Source organism: Rhincodon typus, chromosome 25 (assembly GCF_021869965.1).
Source record: "Rhincodon typus isolate 14 chromosome 25, sRhiTyp1.1, whole genome shotgun sequence".
Taxonomy (NCBI): Eukaryota; Metazoa; Chordata; class Chondrichthyes; order Orectolobiformes; family Rhincodontidae; genus Rhincodon; species Rhincodon typus.
In genome coordinates, this window is record NC_063356.1 from 42,340,953 (window position 1) to 42,357,336 (window position 16,384).

General features: G+C 44.9%; 1 protein-coding gene across 1 annotated transcript; it reads left to right on the forward strand.

Moving 5' to 3' along the window:
- The first annotated feature begins 769 nt into the window (after positions 1-769).
- Positions 770-2,856, forward strand: LOC109922103 (protein SSUH2 homolog). The gene is made up of 2 exons (XM_020522125.1): positions 770-774; positions 1,809-2,856. The coding sequence occupies exons 1-2, from the start codon at positions 770-772 to the stop codon at positions 2,854-2,856; spliced, it is 1,053 nt and encodes a 350-aa protein (XP_020377714.1).
- The last annotated feature ends 13,528 nt before the right edge of the window (positions 2,857-16,384 follow it).

Sequence of the window (16,384 nt, forward strand, 5' to 3'; positions counted from 1 at the left end):
CCTGGGGGTAAATACATCAGCCCTAATTCCTGGGGGTAAATACACCACACTAATGGCCTGGGCGTAAATACACCAGCCTGTCCATCAGGATTGGTATATTTACCCCTGTCCAACAGGAATGGTGTATTTACCCCCGTCCAACAGGAATGGTGTATTCACCCCTGTCCATCAGGATTGGTATATTTACCCCTGTCCAACAGGAATGGTGTATTTACCCTTGTCCATCAGGATTGGTGTATTTACCCATCCGTCAGAGTTGGTATAGTTACCTCCACAGCATCAGAAGGTGTGTATTTACCATCAGGAAGCTCCACTTAGAATTCTTTCACTGATCGTTCCTTTTAATATTTCATCGAATTTCTGGATGAGGTGATCTTGAGTTCTGGGACTGGCCAAGATGTTCTCACCTACTCTGTGTACCCAGTGCTTTCTTTGATGATCGGATTTGCTGAAGGCTTGAATCCATGGAGAACAGGCCCGTGAGGTAGATCCTGGCACCCATCACTGGGCAGATTGGCGACTTAGAATAGTAGCCATTGAGATGTTGTTGGACAGAGTAACAAATGGTCTGGTTGGCATCATCACAGAGCTAACATGATGTCAGCCTCTGTGGTAGGTGTGGTAGGCGTGACATCATAATCTGCTGTGCCTGCAGCAGCTGGGGCCTACAATGTGCCCAGTCAGTACAAAGATGCCCTGTGTTCTTTTGAGGCCGAGATAGGCTACAGAATCTTCCAAGATGTTCAGAAGTGCGTGATGATTGGGGAAAATGTGGTAAGAGCATGGAACAGCCTATCACAAGGAGACATGTGGCATTGGTGCACTTAATGGAAAGCTAAACAAGCACATGGGGCTAGAAGGAGGAGTGGAAGACTAATGCTCATGGGGTGAGATGAGGTGGGATGAGAGGGGACACATGTTGAACGTTAATGTTGGCATGTCGGCAAATGGAAGAAAATGGAATTCAATCAGATAAGTGTGAGATGATGCACTTGGACAAGACAAACAAAGCAAGTGAATACATGATGAATGGTAGGACTCTGGGAAGCACCAACAATCAGAGGGACCTTAGTGTGCTTGTACAGCAGTCCCTTAATGCATTAGGAGGTGGGTGATGTTGTTGAGGAAGCATATGGTATACTTACCTTTATTAGCCGAGGCATAGAGTTTAAGCAGAGAGGTGATGCTGGAATTGTATGAAATATTTGTTAGGCCACAGCTAGAGTATTGTATGCAGTTCTGGAATCCACATTATAGGAGGGATATGAAAACACTGAAGAGGGTGCAGAGGAGGTTTACCAGGATGTTGCCTGGGCGGAAGAGTTTCAGTTCTGAAGAGAGATTGAACTGACTGGGGTTGTTATCTTTGGAGCAGAGGAGAGTGAGACGTGACATGATTGAGATGTATTAAATTATGAGAGGCACAGATAGGGCAGACAGGCAGAAACTTCTGTATAGATTTAAGGTAATGGGCTGGAGGCTTAGAGGAGATGTGAGGAAAAATGGTTTTCACCCAGAGGGTGGTGGGAATCTGGAACTCACTGTCTGTGAGGGTGGTAGAGACAGAAACCCTCAAAATATTTAGGAAATCTTTATATTTGCACTTGCAATACCAAGGCATACAAGGCTGTGGGTCAAGTGTTGGAAAATTGGATTAGAATAGTCAGGTGGTTGCTTTTGACTGGAGCGAATGTGATTATTTTGTGATATAGACCTCTATGACTCTATGATGCATTGACCGATTGTGCCATGTGGATTGTTTCTGTTGAAACCATCTGCTGTAACTCAATCTGCCTTTTGTTTTAAAGGATATTCAGGTGGTCAGAGGACTCACACCTTGAAAAGGAACTCAATGATTCAACCTATGGAGAGACCCATGATTGGACCTACATTCCTGCTCCAAGAGTGGTTAAAAAACCCGACAACTATGAGTTGCAGAACCCAGTGCGCTCAGTATCACCGGAGATCCTGACTGAGAAGGAAGTAAGAAATGCCCTGATGGCCTGGTTGAGGCGAAAGGTACGCTATAAAAATGAATTGGCCCAGAAAATGGAGATCAAGGAGATTGTACCGTCAATAATATTTTACTATGTTCTCGACACTTTTATTGAGCAAAGGGCTTTGAAGTTCTCCTGTCAGCAAAAACCAATAATTGGAGCTGCACTCTCACCCAACAAGAAGTTAAAAGCCTGGGAGGTACAGTGTTTCCCAGTCAAATACTTTCAAGAAGAAACCAAGTACTTTCACATGCCTAACAGTGACAAGAAAGGAATGTGTATCAGCTGCTATGGCCGAGGCCTTGTCCTATGCGCAAGGTGCTGGGGTTCCGGTGAAATCACCTGTCGGAAAGTCTACTCTTCCAGGAGGGGTCGGATGTTGAGTCTGTGTGCAGAGTGCACAGCGAACAATACAGCCGACTGTGAGAGATGTGCAGCTGTTGGCCACATCCAGTGCCTCCGATGTGACGGCCAAGGTAAGGTCTGGTACTTCACCAACATGAAGGTGGAGTACCTGACCCAGCACCAGTACAAGATGATTGCTGAAGAGGACTTTCCCACCTCCGCCTTGCAGAAGGCCCACGGGATGGTTATACACGACCATACCGCAGAGTTAGTCACACCCATCAGCACTTGCAATGAGGAGGAAGTCAACTTGGCATCACAGCTCCTGGTGCAGGAATCACACTTTGCCTGGCCTGACTCCCGAATTCTCCAACAGAAACACAGTCTCACAGCTATCCCTGTCAATAAAGTGCTCTTCACCTGGGAGGATCTGAATGGTCGCTTCTGGATCTATGGGACCAAGCGGCAAATTTATTTCAAGAACTATCCTCTGAAGAAATCTTGCTGGCCCTGAGTGAGGAAGGGACCAATAAACCAGTGCCTAAAGTCTCTCACAAATGCAAAGGACAATGAAATCGGAAAATAAAAGGAAGTGCAAAGGGATATCAGTGTGACTGTGTCTTTGATGTGTCTGCTTTCTGATAGTAAAGGAAAACAGGGCACTGTGATAGGAGCTTGGGATGGATGATGTTAAAGCTGTCCAAACTGTGGCCCACTATAGTCCTCATACTTTGCTTTGCTACCTTTGAATTTTATTGGGTCACAGCTTTTAGAAAAGGATGCTCTGAATGGGAGGGTTTACAGGGGACTCCCAGGAGTGGGTCATGATTGGTAAGCAATCCTCGAGATGGCCAAGATCTGCAGGGCAATCCCAGAAATGTGTTGTTATTATTCACAGGAAATCCCAGGGCTACTTCAGGCCTGTTCATTGTTTCCCCAGCAACATGTCAGAGCCTGATCTATCAGTGGGCAAGATTTACATCAATCTATCCAGGAGCACAGGCCTAAGAATGATCGCAGCATTCAATGGAATTGAATCCAAGTACTGGTGTTTTTGTTAGTCTAGATAGACTACAGTGCACATATACATTCTTATAAAATGCATACAAAAGCAAGGTTTGCAACAGAGGGAGGGATAAATTCAAGGGAAAAGATAAATCATTGATAAAATTGTCCTGAAGATAGCTTTGTGCAAACGGTATTTTGTTTTTTACTATAGTTTCCTACCCAGTTACATGTCTCACAAAAGTGCAGTTCCTTACAGAAAGATTCGCTGTCTATATTGTACAGCTAATTAAACTGGCAACTCCTCCAAGTCACTCAGAGGAAGGATGAGAAGGTATTACCAAATATCTGCGTGGTTACCAGCTCAACAGAAGGCTGTTGTCTTGGTGACAATGGCCTGGACTTTCCAGTGGCAGTAATGGTGAAACTGACAGCATTGTCACATGGAAACTGAGGGCAATTTCAGGAAGCTGTACATGTGCAAATCCCGAGGATACTGTTAGTGATTGTACACCATCTACCAGAAGGGTGTGCAACTCAGGGCATTCAATTCATAGAATCCCTACAACAATCCCGCACTGACTCTATGAGAAGCATCCCACCCAGACTCAATACCCCTACCCTATCTCTGTAACCCTGCATTTCCCATGGCTAATCCACCTAACGTACACATCCCTGAACACTATGGCCAATCCACCCGAACCTACACATCACTGGACTGTGGGAGAAAACTGGAGCACCCAGAGGAACCCCATGCAGATATGGAGAGAATGTGCAAACTCCACACAGACAGTTGTCTGAGACTGGAATTGAACCCAGGTCCCTGGTGCTGTGAGGCACCAATGCTAACCACTGAGCCACCATGCCACCCCGAAGTGAACTGGCCGAAACTTCAACTCAGGTACTGTTAGTCTCAATCACAACAACAATGCAGAGTCATACAGCACAGTTAACTGAGTCAAACATGCCAAGGCACACAAAGTTTCACTATAAAAAATCTTTGAAAAGCTGTACCTTTTTGACTGACTGTATTAGTGGACTAAATGCATTGCCTTCCATTTCCAAAAGCAGGTCTACCTCGGGACCTCTACCATGGGGTAGGACAAGGAGGTAGCTCCTCACCCCAGGCAGAATGGGGAGCGAACTATGTGCTGCTGGCATCAATCTGATCCATACCAGCCCTCTAACCAACAAGTACCATGTCACCCCTTCCCCAAAGTTACTGTGGTAACATGGACTTTGACAAGCATGGTGTAGCTGGGAGATATAGCTTGTGACAGTAGGGGCTCCAATTTCTGTCCATCACCTAGCTGACCAGCAACCTCTCCCCCTCCCCCTCTTGCCATCAGCTACTGGAAGGATTTGCAATTTGATTCTCATTCTGTTAGTTGAGTGCACCCTCATATAAATGCACATTCATTTGTCATCAAGTCCTGGAGTGAGTCTCAAACCCCGAGGATTTAAATTAAAAACGAAAGGACCAAGTGGTTTTAAACTCCTGGTCTAATGTGTGTGAATGCTTCAATGTAATTGCTGGCATCAAAGCTACAGCTGTTGCTACCTGGACTTGTGATTGGGTAAAGGGGGCAACACCATCACAGAGCTCACTCACTCCCTGGGCAGCTTTCTTCTCTTTAATACAGCCCACAAAGTTCAGGTCAGTAACATGTTTTTCATAGAATCCGTATAGTGCAGAAAAAGACCATTTGGCCCATGAAATCTGCACTGACCCTCTGAAGAGCATCCCACCCAGATTCATCCCCTTAACCTTGCACCTACCATGGCTAATCCATCTAACCTGCACGTCATTGGATACAATTTGGCATAGCCAATCCAACTAGCCTACACATCTTTGGATGAGGAAACCAGAGCAATCCCACACAGAGACAGGGAGAATGTGCACCCTCCACACAGACAGTCACTTGAGGCTGGAATTGAACCTGGGACCCCGGTGCTGTGAGATAGCAGTGCTGCCCCCCACCAACAAGCTTCATTTCAGCTCTGCTTTAGTTTTCAATCCATATCAGATGGTGTGTCAATAATACAACCTGACTCCTAGGCTCCAGCTGCTTCCAAGAGCCCTCTCCAGTAATCGGAGAAAGCACCAGACTGAGAGTTAATAAAAACCTGCCCTCCAGCCCCTGCCCTTGGCTTAGCATTTCTCCTGAGCCTTGAGAGCATCCTGGAGTTAAAGACGGCCTGGGATGTCATACTGTCATTCTCCAGTGTTTGTATGTTTAGCCGATGAAGCCACGTTTTCGAATGTTTAAGCAGTTCATCACTTGTTTAGCATCAGTGCTACTAGCACAGTAAGTGCTGAAAAAACTTTTTATCCAAATCCTTAATGGGCCCCAGACCTGTTGTCCATATGTGGACAAGAATGACAGGTGCCTCACTCTCAAAATTACTCTCCCACAAAATATGCAAAAGAAAAGAAATAAACTTAAAAAACCTCCTTAAAAACATCCAAGCAGAGAGGTTGTGAGTGGGCGAAGAGAGGATTGCAGGTGAGAATGTTTAGATGAGGCAAGGGGAGCGTAAGCATAGGGAGCTGAGGAGCACAGATAATGCACCGTCCTGTTGTTAATGAGAGTGTTGAAGAGTTCTACAGGGACTTTCCTCCTGCTACAGGGGTCAGCCTGGCAGGTACAACTCCCAGAAAACACTGCAGGGCATCCATGCCAGCTGCTGACCTCACAATGGCATACATGTGTGAAGTGAATCACAATCAGACCTCCCCCAGCAACATCCCACAGATCATTGTGTTAACTCCTGGAAACCTACTCCTTAACAGTCTTGAAGCAGCATTTACCCAACCACTCACGATAGTTCCAGCCTGACCTGCTTCTCTTTCCAGTAAGAATGTTTAATTCTAATCTCGTGTACATGACTGGTTTAACTATGATGCTGTTGCTTTTGTTCTCTTCTGCTTTCTCCTTCTGTGAATGTTGTGTTAATTCAAGTGGCAGTGCTGTTGGTGAAGACATCACGTTGCATTTCAGTCATAAGAAATCTTTGATGGGGATGCAGCGTGGGCTATGATACAGAGTAATGCTCCCTCTACACACTCCTAGCAACTATTCTCAACACTTGACAACAGCATTCTCCTCCAACTTCTCTGCACTATTAGACATCTTGATGGGACTGCACTCACCCAATTCCAATCTCACCCATCTAATCATAGCCAAAGAGTCACCCTCAAAATTGTCCCTTCCAGTCCAGCACCAAATCTGCAATTGCACACAATCTTTCCTTGGCTCCTTTCTATCTCTGAACAATATATTGCCCCATTCCAAACAGTGTTGGACTGCTCTCTCTCAATACACTGCTCAATGACCAGAAATTTCCTCCAAATAGACATTGTAAAGATTGAAGTCATTGTCTTCGTTCCTGATGCAAATTCTGTTCCCGAGAAACTGCCTTCTATCCAGTCTCTCGACTGATTTGAAGATGAGGTTCCAAAGATGTCTCTGTGCCCTTATTAAGATTGTCTAATTCAACTCTGTCCCATTACCCAACTTTGACCCCCACTCCCACCCAGCTTCAACAGTCAGGTTTTGATGAAAGGCCTGAATCATTAACTCTATTTCCTTCTCCACAGATAGTGTCAAGCCTGCTGAGTGTTTCTTGTCTTAACCTGTAGTTAGATTCTGCTATTACACTGACTCCCAGTGGTAGAAGACCTGCATGTTGAAATTCTCATTCCCCTACCTACCCTGTAGTCTTATCAGTCTCCCTCTCGATAATCCCCTGCTCCATAATTCAATGTTCCTTTAACTCTAACAGCTTCAGCTTCCCTGAATTTATTTGATGGTTTGTCTCCAGTTCAAAGGCCCAAAGGTCTGGAAACAAAACCCATCGCCTCGGTACTTCCTTGAAAAAAATGATTAAATTTGACATTTACCCGAATGCTTCTGCAATATTTGATGTCGATTTGCATATTGCTCCTGCTGAGCACTTTGGAATGCTTTACTTCGTGAACAGCACGAGGTCAATACACTGACCCCATCAAATACTCCCAGGACAGGGACAGCACGGGGTTAGATGCAGAGTAAAACCTCTGTCTTCACAGTCCCCATCATCCTAAAGCAGGTCTGCACCAGTTTAATAAAGATGGCCAACTTCCCAGACTGGACCTTTCCCTGCTGGGGTGAGCCTAAGGGGCTGGAAACACATCTCAGGGCCAAATATAAGATCAAAGTTGTAAATTGTCTGGCTATGCCTCAGAAAGTGTATGAAGCAGAGTCCAAGGCTGTGAGTTGTGGAAGAAACTAACTGTATTGGTTTCAATTATTTGAATGAAATGACTGCTCCACCAGTAGTGGATTTCTGCATGCAGTCAAAACTCATTGAGGCAGTGCAGGGACTTTGATGTGATGCTGATTTTGAAGGCAATAATCACATTTATATCCAGGCCCAGACTTTTGTGCCTGGTTGGAAATGATTCCCCAGCACCTCCCTGGGATAAGGAGGGGTTGCGAGGGTATGGAGGATAAAGGCCGATTTCTGGCAAGTCTAATACCAAGACAAGCATCAGATTATCAAAGGCTTTGATGAGATTTTGACTCATATCTAAGAATAATCATAGAATCAGAGCATGATATTAATCATTTTTAAATGAGAAAGGAAGGTGAAGAGGGAGTGCGATCACTGAAACTGGGATTAGGTGACAGCTAATCCCGTACTGACTTCGGAATTAGTTTTAAAAAGTGAGAGTAAAGTAAGTCTGAACTGGGGAAAGGGACTAGGCAACATCACTGAGGTAAATATTGAAATTATTCTCAATATTCACCTGCATGTTTTCAGAACAGCTGTGACAGCTTAAAGGGGGATTTGAGGGTTAAAACTGGAGGAGGAATTTGCAGAAATGCTGTTAGAAATCTTCTGAAATCACAGATGCTTGAAGAGATGTTATTCTCTGTCAATGTCTTTCTGTCAATTTTTATCCATGTCGGTGTTTCCATCAGTCACGGTCTCTGTCCGTCATGGACTCTGTCACTTGGTGTGTCTCTCTCAAACAGTTTCTCTGTCCATTGATTATCTGTCGGCACATTTCTCAGTCACTGTGTCTGATAGTCACTGTATAACCATCATTTTCTCTGTCAGTCATTTCCTGTCACTTGGTGTACCTGTTAGACACCATTGCTGTCAGTGTTTTCTCAGTCAGTGTCTTTGTCAGTCACAGTCTCAGTCAGTATAATTCCATATCAGTGGGTGAAATCTGAGAGGGGTCTGAGTGACATAGACTGCAGTGAGATTTTGTAGCAGAATCAGATGAGAAACCCAGCAAGGCCTATCTCGACATTGTGAGCATCTCGCTGCATTTTTAATGTTTCTGTCAAATGGCAAGGCAAGTTTCTAACTAGGCAGCGTTAAGTTACCAATTGATTGGGATTATCGCTTGTTAAATGCCGTATTAAAAGCCAACACACATTGTTAATATTCAGAGATAACAAGGTGTGGAGTTGGATGAACACAGCAGGCCAGGCAGCATCAGAGGAGCAGGAAAGCTGACGTTTCGGGTCTGGACCCTTCTTCAGAATATTCAGGCTCCTTTTTTTGCCAAATGCACTGAACAAGCTCGATGAGAATTCTCGATGTGGAAGTCTGAGCAGTACCTGATGACTCCATCTCATTGCTGCCTGCAAACCATCTCCTTGTTGCTCAGCACCAAACAGCATCTCAGGCCACAATCCTTGGGCACCAGCCGCATAATCTCCTCAACTATAGACATGCCAACCCCTCATGCCCATCTGGATACCCCTCAGACACACTTAGGAAGCACAGGCCTGCATTGGAGTAATCAGTGAGTAGCTTTGCAAGATTACAATGGGGGCACTTTGTGCCCATGGGTGGGCATCCAGCTCACCAAATGGACCAGACTGCCTCTCAGGGCTGTTTTGCTTGTTCTCTTAGCCCTTGCTCACTTGTCGTCTACCTGCCTGCTCCCTGCATCCATGCCTTGCCTTGCCGTGCCAATTAGCGCAGCCACACAACCAGGCAGCTTGTTTTCTTGGTCAGAAAGCCTCAGACAAGGGCCCGGGAATCTTGGGAAAAGCCAGGCAAAGATCTTCCTGTGGTTACAGCTCCCTTGCTCATTGATGGAGTGCAAGCCTTTCACTTAATGACGTAACTGGGTGAGATGGGATGCCAGGTGAGTCCATGATGCACTGTACCCGTGCAAAGCTAGCCATAAGATGTAGGAGCAGAAGTATGCCATTCAGCCCATCAAGTTTGCTCACCTATTCAATGAGATCATGGCTGATTTGATAACCCTGATTAAAAACCTGTCTATCTCAGCCAAGAATATCTTTAACAACACAGCCTCGATAGTCCTCTCTGGTAAAGAATTCCACACACTCACTAGCCTCTGAGAGAAGAAATTCCTCCTCATCTCTGTCTTAAATAGACAACCCTTTATTCTGAAATAATATTGTCTGGTCCTGGACCTTTCCACAAAAGTGGAAACCCTCTCAGCTGGAAAGTTGGTCCTGTACATCCTGTACACAAAAAAGCAGGACAAATCCAACCCGACCAATTACTGCTCCATCGGTCTCCTCTCAACCATCAGTAAAGTGATGGAAGGTGTCAGTAACAGTGCTACCAAGCAGCACCTGCTCAGCAATAACCTGCTCAGTGATGCCCAGTTTGGGTTCCCCTAGGGCCACTCAGCTCCTGACCTCATTACAGTCTTGGTTCAAACATGGACAAAGGAGCTGAATTCCAGAGGTGAGGTGAGACAGCACTTAACACCAAGGCTGCATTTAACTGAATGAGTCCTAACAAAACTAAAGTCAATGTGAAACAAGGGGCAAACTCTCTGATGGTTGAAGTCCCACACCCAGCACATAGGAAGATGGTTGTGTTTGTTGGAGGTCAGTCATATCAGCTCCAGGACATCTCTGCAGGAGTTCCTCAGGGTAGTGTCCTATCTTCAACCATCTTCAGCTGCTTCATCAATGATCTTCCCTCCATCGTAAGGTCAGAAATGAGGATGTTCGCTGATGATTGGCACAATGTTTAGCATCATTCACAACTCCTCAGATACTGAAGCAGTCCATGTTCCAATGCAACAAGACTGGGATAGTATCCAGGCCTGGGCTGATAAGTGCAAGTAATTTTTGTGTCAAACAAGTGCCAGGCAATGACCATCTCTGACAAGAGAGAATCTAACCATAGTGAATAAACAGAGAGAATCCTGGAGAAACTCAGTAGGTCCAACAGCATTTGTGGAGAGAGAAACAGAGTGAACATTTCCAGTCCAATATCACTTTTCTTTGGAAATCAATTTCTTCAGCAATGTCCAAACTCATGACCTCTCCTATCTAGAAGCACAAGGGCAGCAGATACATGGGAACACCACCCACAAGCTCCCCTCCAAATCACTCACCATCTGACCCAGAAATATATCGTCGTTCCTTCAGTGTCGCTGGGTCTAAACCCTGGAAGTCCCTGCCTAATGGCATTGTGCAGCAGTTCAAGCTGGCAGCTCACCATCATCTTCTCCAGGGCAATTAGGGACGGGCAATAAATGCTGGCCCAGCCAGCAATATCCACATACCATCAATGAATTGCCAAAAAAATCTGGGAAACCCACGAAGTCAAAGTTCAAAGTGCAAAACCCACATTAATATCACACTATTAAGTGATTAATTACATTTAATTTTACAACTCCATTCTGCTACTCAGTACAATGTAGGTAAAAGCAAAACATGCAGGCTCCCTGACTTACTCACAACTCCGAGATCTCAGTCTGATCTACACCCAGACTCACTCACTCATTCACAGTCAAACTTTGCTTGTCAATTGGTGCTTTTGACAGTCAGTGTCTCTGTCATTCAGTCCCTCTGTCTGGTGGAGGAGAAAGAGAAGGAGCAATTCTGGGTCAATGGCCCTCAGTAATCTCTTCCCAGATTAGCTACACTGTCTGTCCCTGTGGTTTCCCTAACTCGTTCCTCCTGCCAGCTTCCTTCACAAGTCACACAGTGAAGAATCTGAGCCTTCACTCTCTCTCTCTCTCGAACTTTGAGCTTGTTTAGCATTAGCACAGCACCTGTTTAGACTCTGTATTCACCTCCCTGTGAAAATAACCCAGTTTGTGTCTGCCAGTCAGTGTTTTGGTCAATATTTCTGTGAGCCTCTGTCTAAATCAGTCAGTATTTCCTCTAGTGTTCCTGGCAATGTTGCAGTCCATTGTAAAATAGGGACAAACAGCAACACTCAGAGAATGTTGAATATTGTTGAATTCCTTTAGGAAGATGGTGGCATTATGGCAATGTGACTGGACTAGTAATTTAGGATTTCAGGCTAATATTCTGGGAACATGGGTTCAAGTCCCATCACAGCAGCTGGTGGAATATAAATCCAATTTACAAAACTGGAATGTAAAACAATCATCAGTCATTGTGAAAACCCAACTGGTTCACTAGCGTCCTTCAGGGAAGGAAGTCTGCCGTCCTTACCTAGTCTGGCCTTCATATGACTCCGATCCAGAGCAATGTGGTTGATTCTGAAATGGCCCAGTGAGCCGCTCAGTCCAAGGGGGATTTGGGGTGATCAACAAATTTGCCAGTGATGCCCATATTCCATTATAGAATTAGAATTAGAAAAGACCAAGCTATGTTTCCAAGAGCTGTTGGACCACAGAAGCTGAGAGGACCAGTGAGGAGGAGCAGTGGGTTCTCTTGCTGCTGAGTGATGCCTGGGGACAGGAGTGAAACAGAGGCCCTATCCTCACTGTAGGCTTTTGCCTTAAGATGCCCACTGCAAGTGTCGGTGAGAGCTGGTTGCTGATTTCTACTCTCTTTTGGATGAGGAACTCATGCGCTCCCAGAAAATAGAAGTCTTTTTTTAAAAAAATGTATTCATTCACAGGATGAGGGCATCGCTGGCTAGACCAGCATTTATTATCCATCTCTAAATTAAGAGTCATGCTGTGTGTCTGGAGTCACATGTAGGCCAGACCAGGCCAGTTTCCTTCCTTAAAAGAGATTAGTGAACCAGATGAGATTTTTCCAACAGTCAGAAATGGATTCATGGTCATCTCTAAACTCTTAATTCCAGATTTTTATTGAATTCCAATTCTGCCATCTACTATTGTGGGATTTGCACCTGAGTCCCCAGAACATTACCCAGGCCTCTCAATTAAGAGTCCAGGAACAATATCACTAGGCCATAGCCTCCCTGGTACCCATGGCATTCTTGGTGCCACAATTTCCTCACATCCAGCTGAGAGGAAGCCTTGGCAGCAGATTGGCACATGGCCTTGCAAACAGCTCCCAATAATCACTGAGATAAATGGCATTGGCTCAGTGAGGGCACCAGACTTCATCACCTTCACAATGGATACAGCAACTTTCCATGGCAAGGTTTGCTCAGAATCAAGATCCTGTTGGAGCACCTGGGGAGGTGAATGGGGCAGGGACTAGATGGGATAGGGAGAGGGGAGGGGCTTTTGATGACAACTGAACGGTTCAGTCACCAGAGAGTCCTTTTCAGGTGACAAAAAGTACCTGCTGAAAGCAAGACTGATGGCACCAGGGTATGTCAATGAGCACGTGAGTGAAATAACCTCCTGCCAGTTGTTCAACTGGGCAGCCACTGGGACACTTGACCATGTTGTTTCAGTGGTTTGTCCAGCTGGGGATACTGGGAGTGGAATACCCTCCTTTTCGGTGTGTTGTGGTACGGTGCCATGCTGCTGTACATCTGCCATTGGGGATGAATGGACAACTTCATCATCAGAGGAAGAAGAGAATGAAAGGGGTGATTGATTGGCAGACTGTGCCCAACCAAGAGCAGCAAACACAAAGAAGAGCCCAGGATAGCCTCTCAATCCTCCTGAGTATGGATTATCCTGGACTGCATGTTTGAGCCCTGTGCGACCCTCAGTGCTTTTACAAAAGCAGTGCTGTAGCATTTGGCCTGACCTGGAATAATACGTTTCACCTCGCATCAACAGTGAGGTCAGGAATATTCACAGAGACATCATCCAGGCAGCTCCTATTGTGCTTTTCCATTGACCCATATTAATGAATGAGATGACACTCTGTAGTTATGGGCCACTGAGCTGATTCCCCAGTAGCCTCTTGGAAAACCGTCTCTGGGCCTGGCAGCAGGTCTATGCTAACCAGATGTGGGAGACCACCCTGATACACTTCCATATCTTGGCATCGTGACAGCAATGCAGCGATTAATGTTACTAAACGTTACACAAAGACTCCCACAGATAGTCTGATGTGCAGGAGTCTCCTAGGGTGATGACCACTTGTTCAATGGAGAAGCTCATGGGCTTCATTGACTGAAGTCTGTTCATTGCTGCCTCTGTCAATCAATACCTCCATCATAGTCACTTTGTCTGTCTGTCCAACAGTGTCATGGTTTCTGTTAATTACAGTCTCTGTCAGTCAAATTCTATCGGCTATTTGTGACCACTATTCCTGTCAGTTAGTCAATGTCTTTGTGAGTCAGTGTCTCTGCCGCTCACTATCTCAGTCAGTCAGCGTTCTTATCAATAAATACATCTGTCAGACACTGACTCTGTCCAATCATTTCCTTGTCACTCAGTTTCTGTGTATCTCTGCCAGTTGCTGCCTCTGTTTCTGTGTTCAGCAGTGTCTCTGTCTGTCTGTTTCTGTTAATATGTCCCTCTGATAGTCAGTGTCTCCAATCCACCACTGCCTCTCTCAGTCATGTTTATCAACTAGTGACTCTTGTCAGACACCAGTCAGTCTCGCTTTCAAACTCTCAGTCAGTCTGTCAGAGTATCTCTCTCAATTGATTTTTCTGCCAAGGAGTCAGTGATTGTGCTAGCCTTTTCCTCTATCAGTCAGTCTCTTAAAGCTGGTGTCCTGGCCTGTTGCACTGTCACAAAACCAGTCAATGGCTGATTGCCAGTATCATTTAAAAGCAAGCATAGACTGATGAAAAACAAACACAGGGAGTACAAAACATTTAAGTTCCTACAAGTATTTTTAAAAGGAAAGGAGTAATTAAAGGGAGTGCTGGCATCCAGAGACTGAGAATGGGAAATTGTTAACGGGAAATCAGGAAATAGAGAAAGAGTTAAACGGATATTTTTTGTCTGGCTTCACTGTAAAAGACACGTGTCACTTCCCAGAAATAATTCCACATCAAGAGGTGAAATGTGGGGACATTTAAAGCAATCACCCAGTGGCTTAGGAATGAATAAGTTAAAAAAAAACTTCAAATCCCTGCTGTAATTCGGTAGAGTTGATATGGTTTTGTAAAAGGGTAAATGTTGTGCCTGACAAATTTATGAATGTTTTTTGAGGAAGGAACAAGCAACATGGAAAAAAGGGAATAAAGAGTTATAGCTGGGGGGAATTGGATTGCCAAAAACCATTCAGTAAGGTGCCATATTAAGTCTTGGTCAATGTGCCCTGTCGAGAAATAGTGAACACTGAAAATGGAGATGAGATAAATATTTTTCCCTCCTCCAGAGAACAGTGGAGGTTTAGTGATTGAATGTTTTTAAAGTTGAGTTGGATAGAATCATGATCGATGAGGGAGTCAAAGGTTAAACGCTGACCAGTCCCCTGGAACTCATGGTTGGCTCTCTAAGCTCTTAGAGGATATCTGCCTGCAGAGATAGCGAAGGTGTCGGTTGTGTGATAACCCCAACAAGGCATATGGGGGATCATTAATTAACTAATTAATCTCCTCATGGAGTTTATGGAGTATGAGTTCCCCTGGTAACAGGCAATGGCCTGCCCAAATGGAACTCATCACCTGAGGCCTTTTGATAAAGCAAACCCATTATTGGGCTGGTCAGTAGGTTAAATAAAAAGTCATTGTGATTTTGATGGTGGGAAAGTCACTCAATTGTGCATGATAGTGCTTCGGAATATATATCAAAAAGCAGAGCTAGTAAGGGCCCTTGTGGCACAATGGTCGTGTTTCTACCTCTGGGCTGTGGAGGTCTGGGTTCAAGCCTCACCAGCTGCGGAGGTGTGTAAGAACATCTCTGAACAGGTTGATTAGAATATAAAAGCAGACCCAGTCACTTTTAATGGTGTGCATAGCCCATAAGGGGCTTTGCATATAAGTTTCTAATTGACTATATGGGTACCTGTAGGTAGCTTTTAACAGTAAAATACAATGTCACAGGGTTTTGTTGGTGGGATAGCTGTTTGTTTCTGTGTGGTAACACTTCCGGATATAAAGAAAAAGCAGACTCAGCGATGGGTTTACAACACTATCTATCCCAGATTAGACTGGACTACATACACTTCAAGTAGTTGGCTTACTTTGAGTGTTCACCAATAAACAATGTTCCTTTTCAGTTGGGTTTCCTGAGTTATTGCATTAGCAATGAGAGACAGCCTGTCCTTTCAATGAACCTGGTAAGACTATGATGGGGAAATATTGGAGGTGGTGTTCTTTGGGAAACTGGAGCCTTATGCTACAGGTGTGGAGCATTAGCCCCAGTACGCTGAAAGAATGAGACACTTTGTTCGAGCAAATGGGATAGAAGAGGATCTCGATCAGTGTCTCTGTTAGTCAATTTCTGTCAGTCTCTCCGTCAGTGTCTCTCTCAGTCAGTGTTTCTATCAGTCTCTGTCATTGTCAGTCAATCTGTCTGACAGTTTCTCTCAGTCAGTGTCTCTGTTAGTCAATCTCTCTCAGTCAGTGTCTCTCAGTCAGTGTCTCTGTTAGTCAATCTCTCTCAGTCAGTCAGTGTCTCTCTTAATCTATCTCTCAGTCTGTACCTCTGTCGGTAAGTGTCTTTCTTTGTCTCTTTCAGTCAGTGCCTCTCTCATTCAACGTCTTTCTCACTTTGTGACTCTGTCAGCATTTTCCACCAGTTAGTGTCCCTATTAGCCCCGTTTTCCTGTTGACCATGTCTATACTAACATAGGTGCCAGCCAGTCTCCCTGTCTGTCAGGATCTCTGTCATTTAGATTCTGTTAGTCCTTGTGCCTGTTAACGTATCTATTCATTGACACAAATTGAAATTGCCGGAAAATCTCAGCAGGTCTGGCAGCATCTGTGGAGGTAATCAGAGTTAACATTTC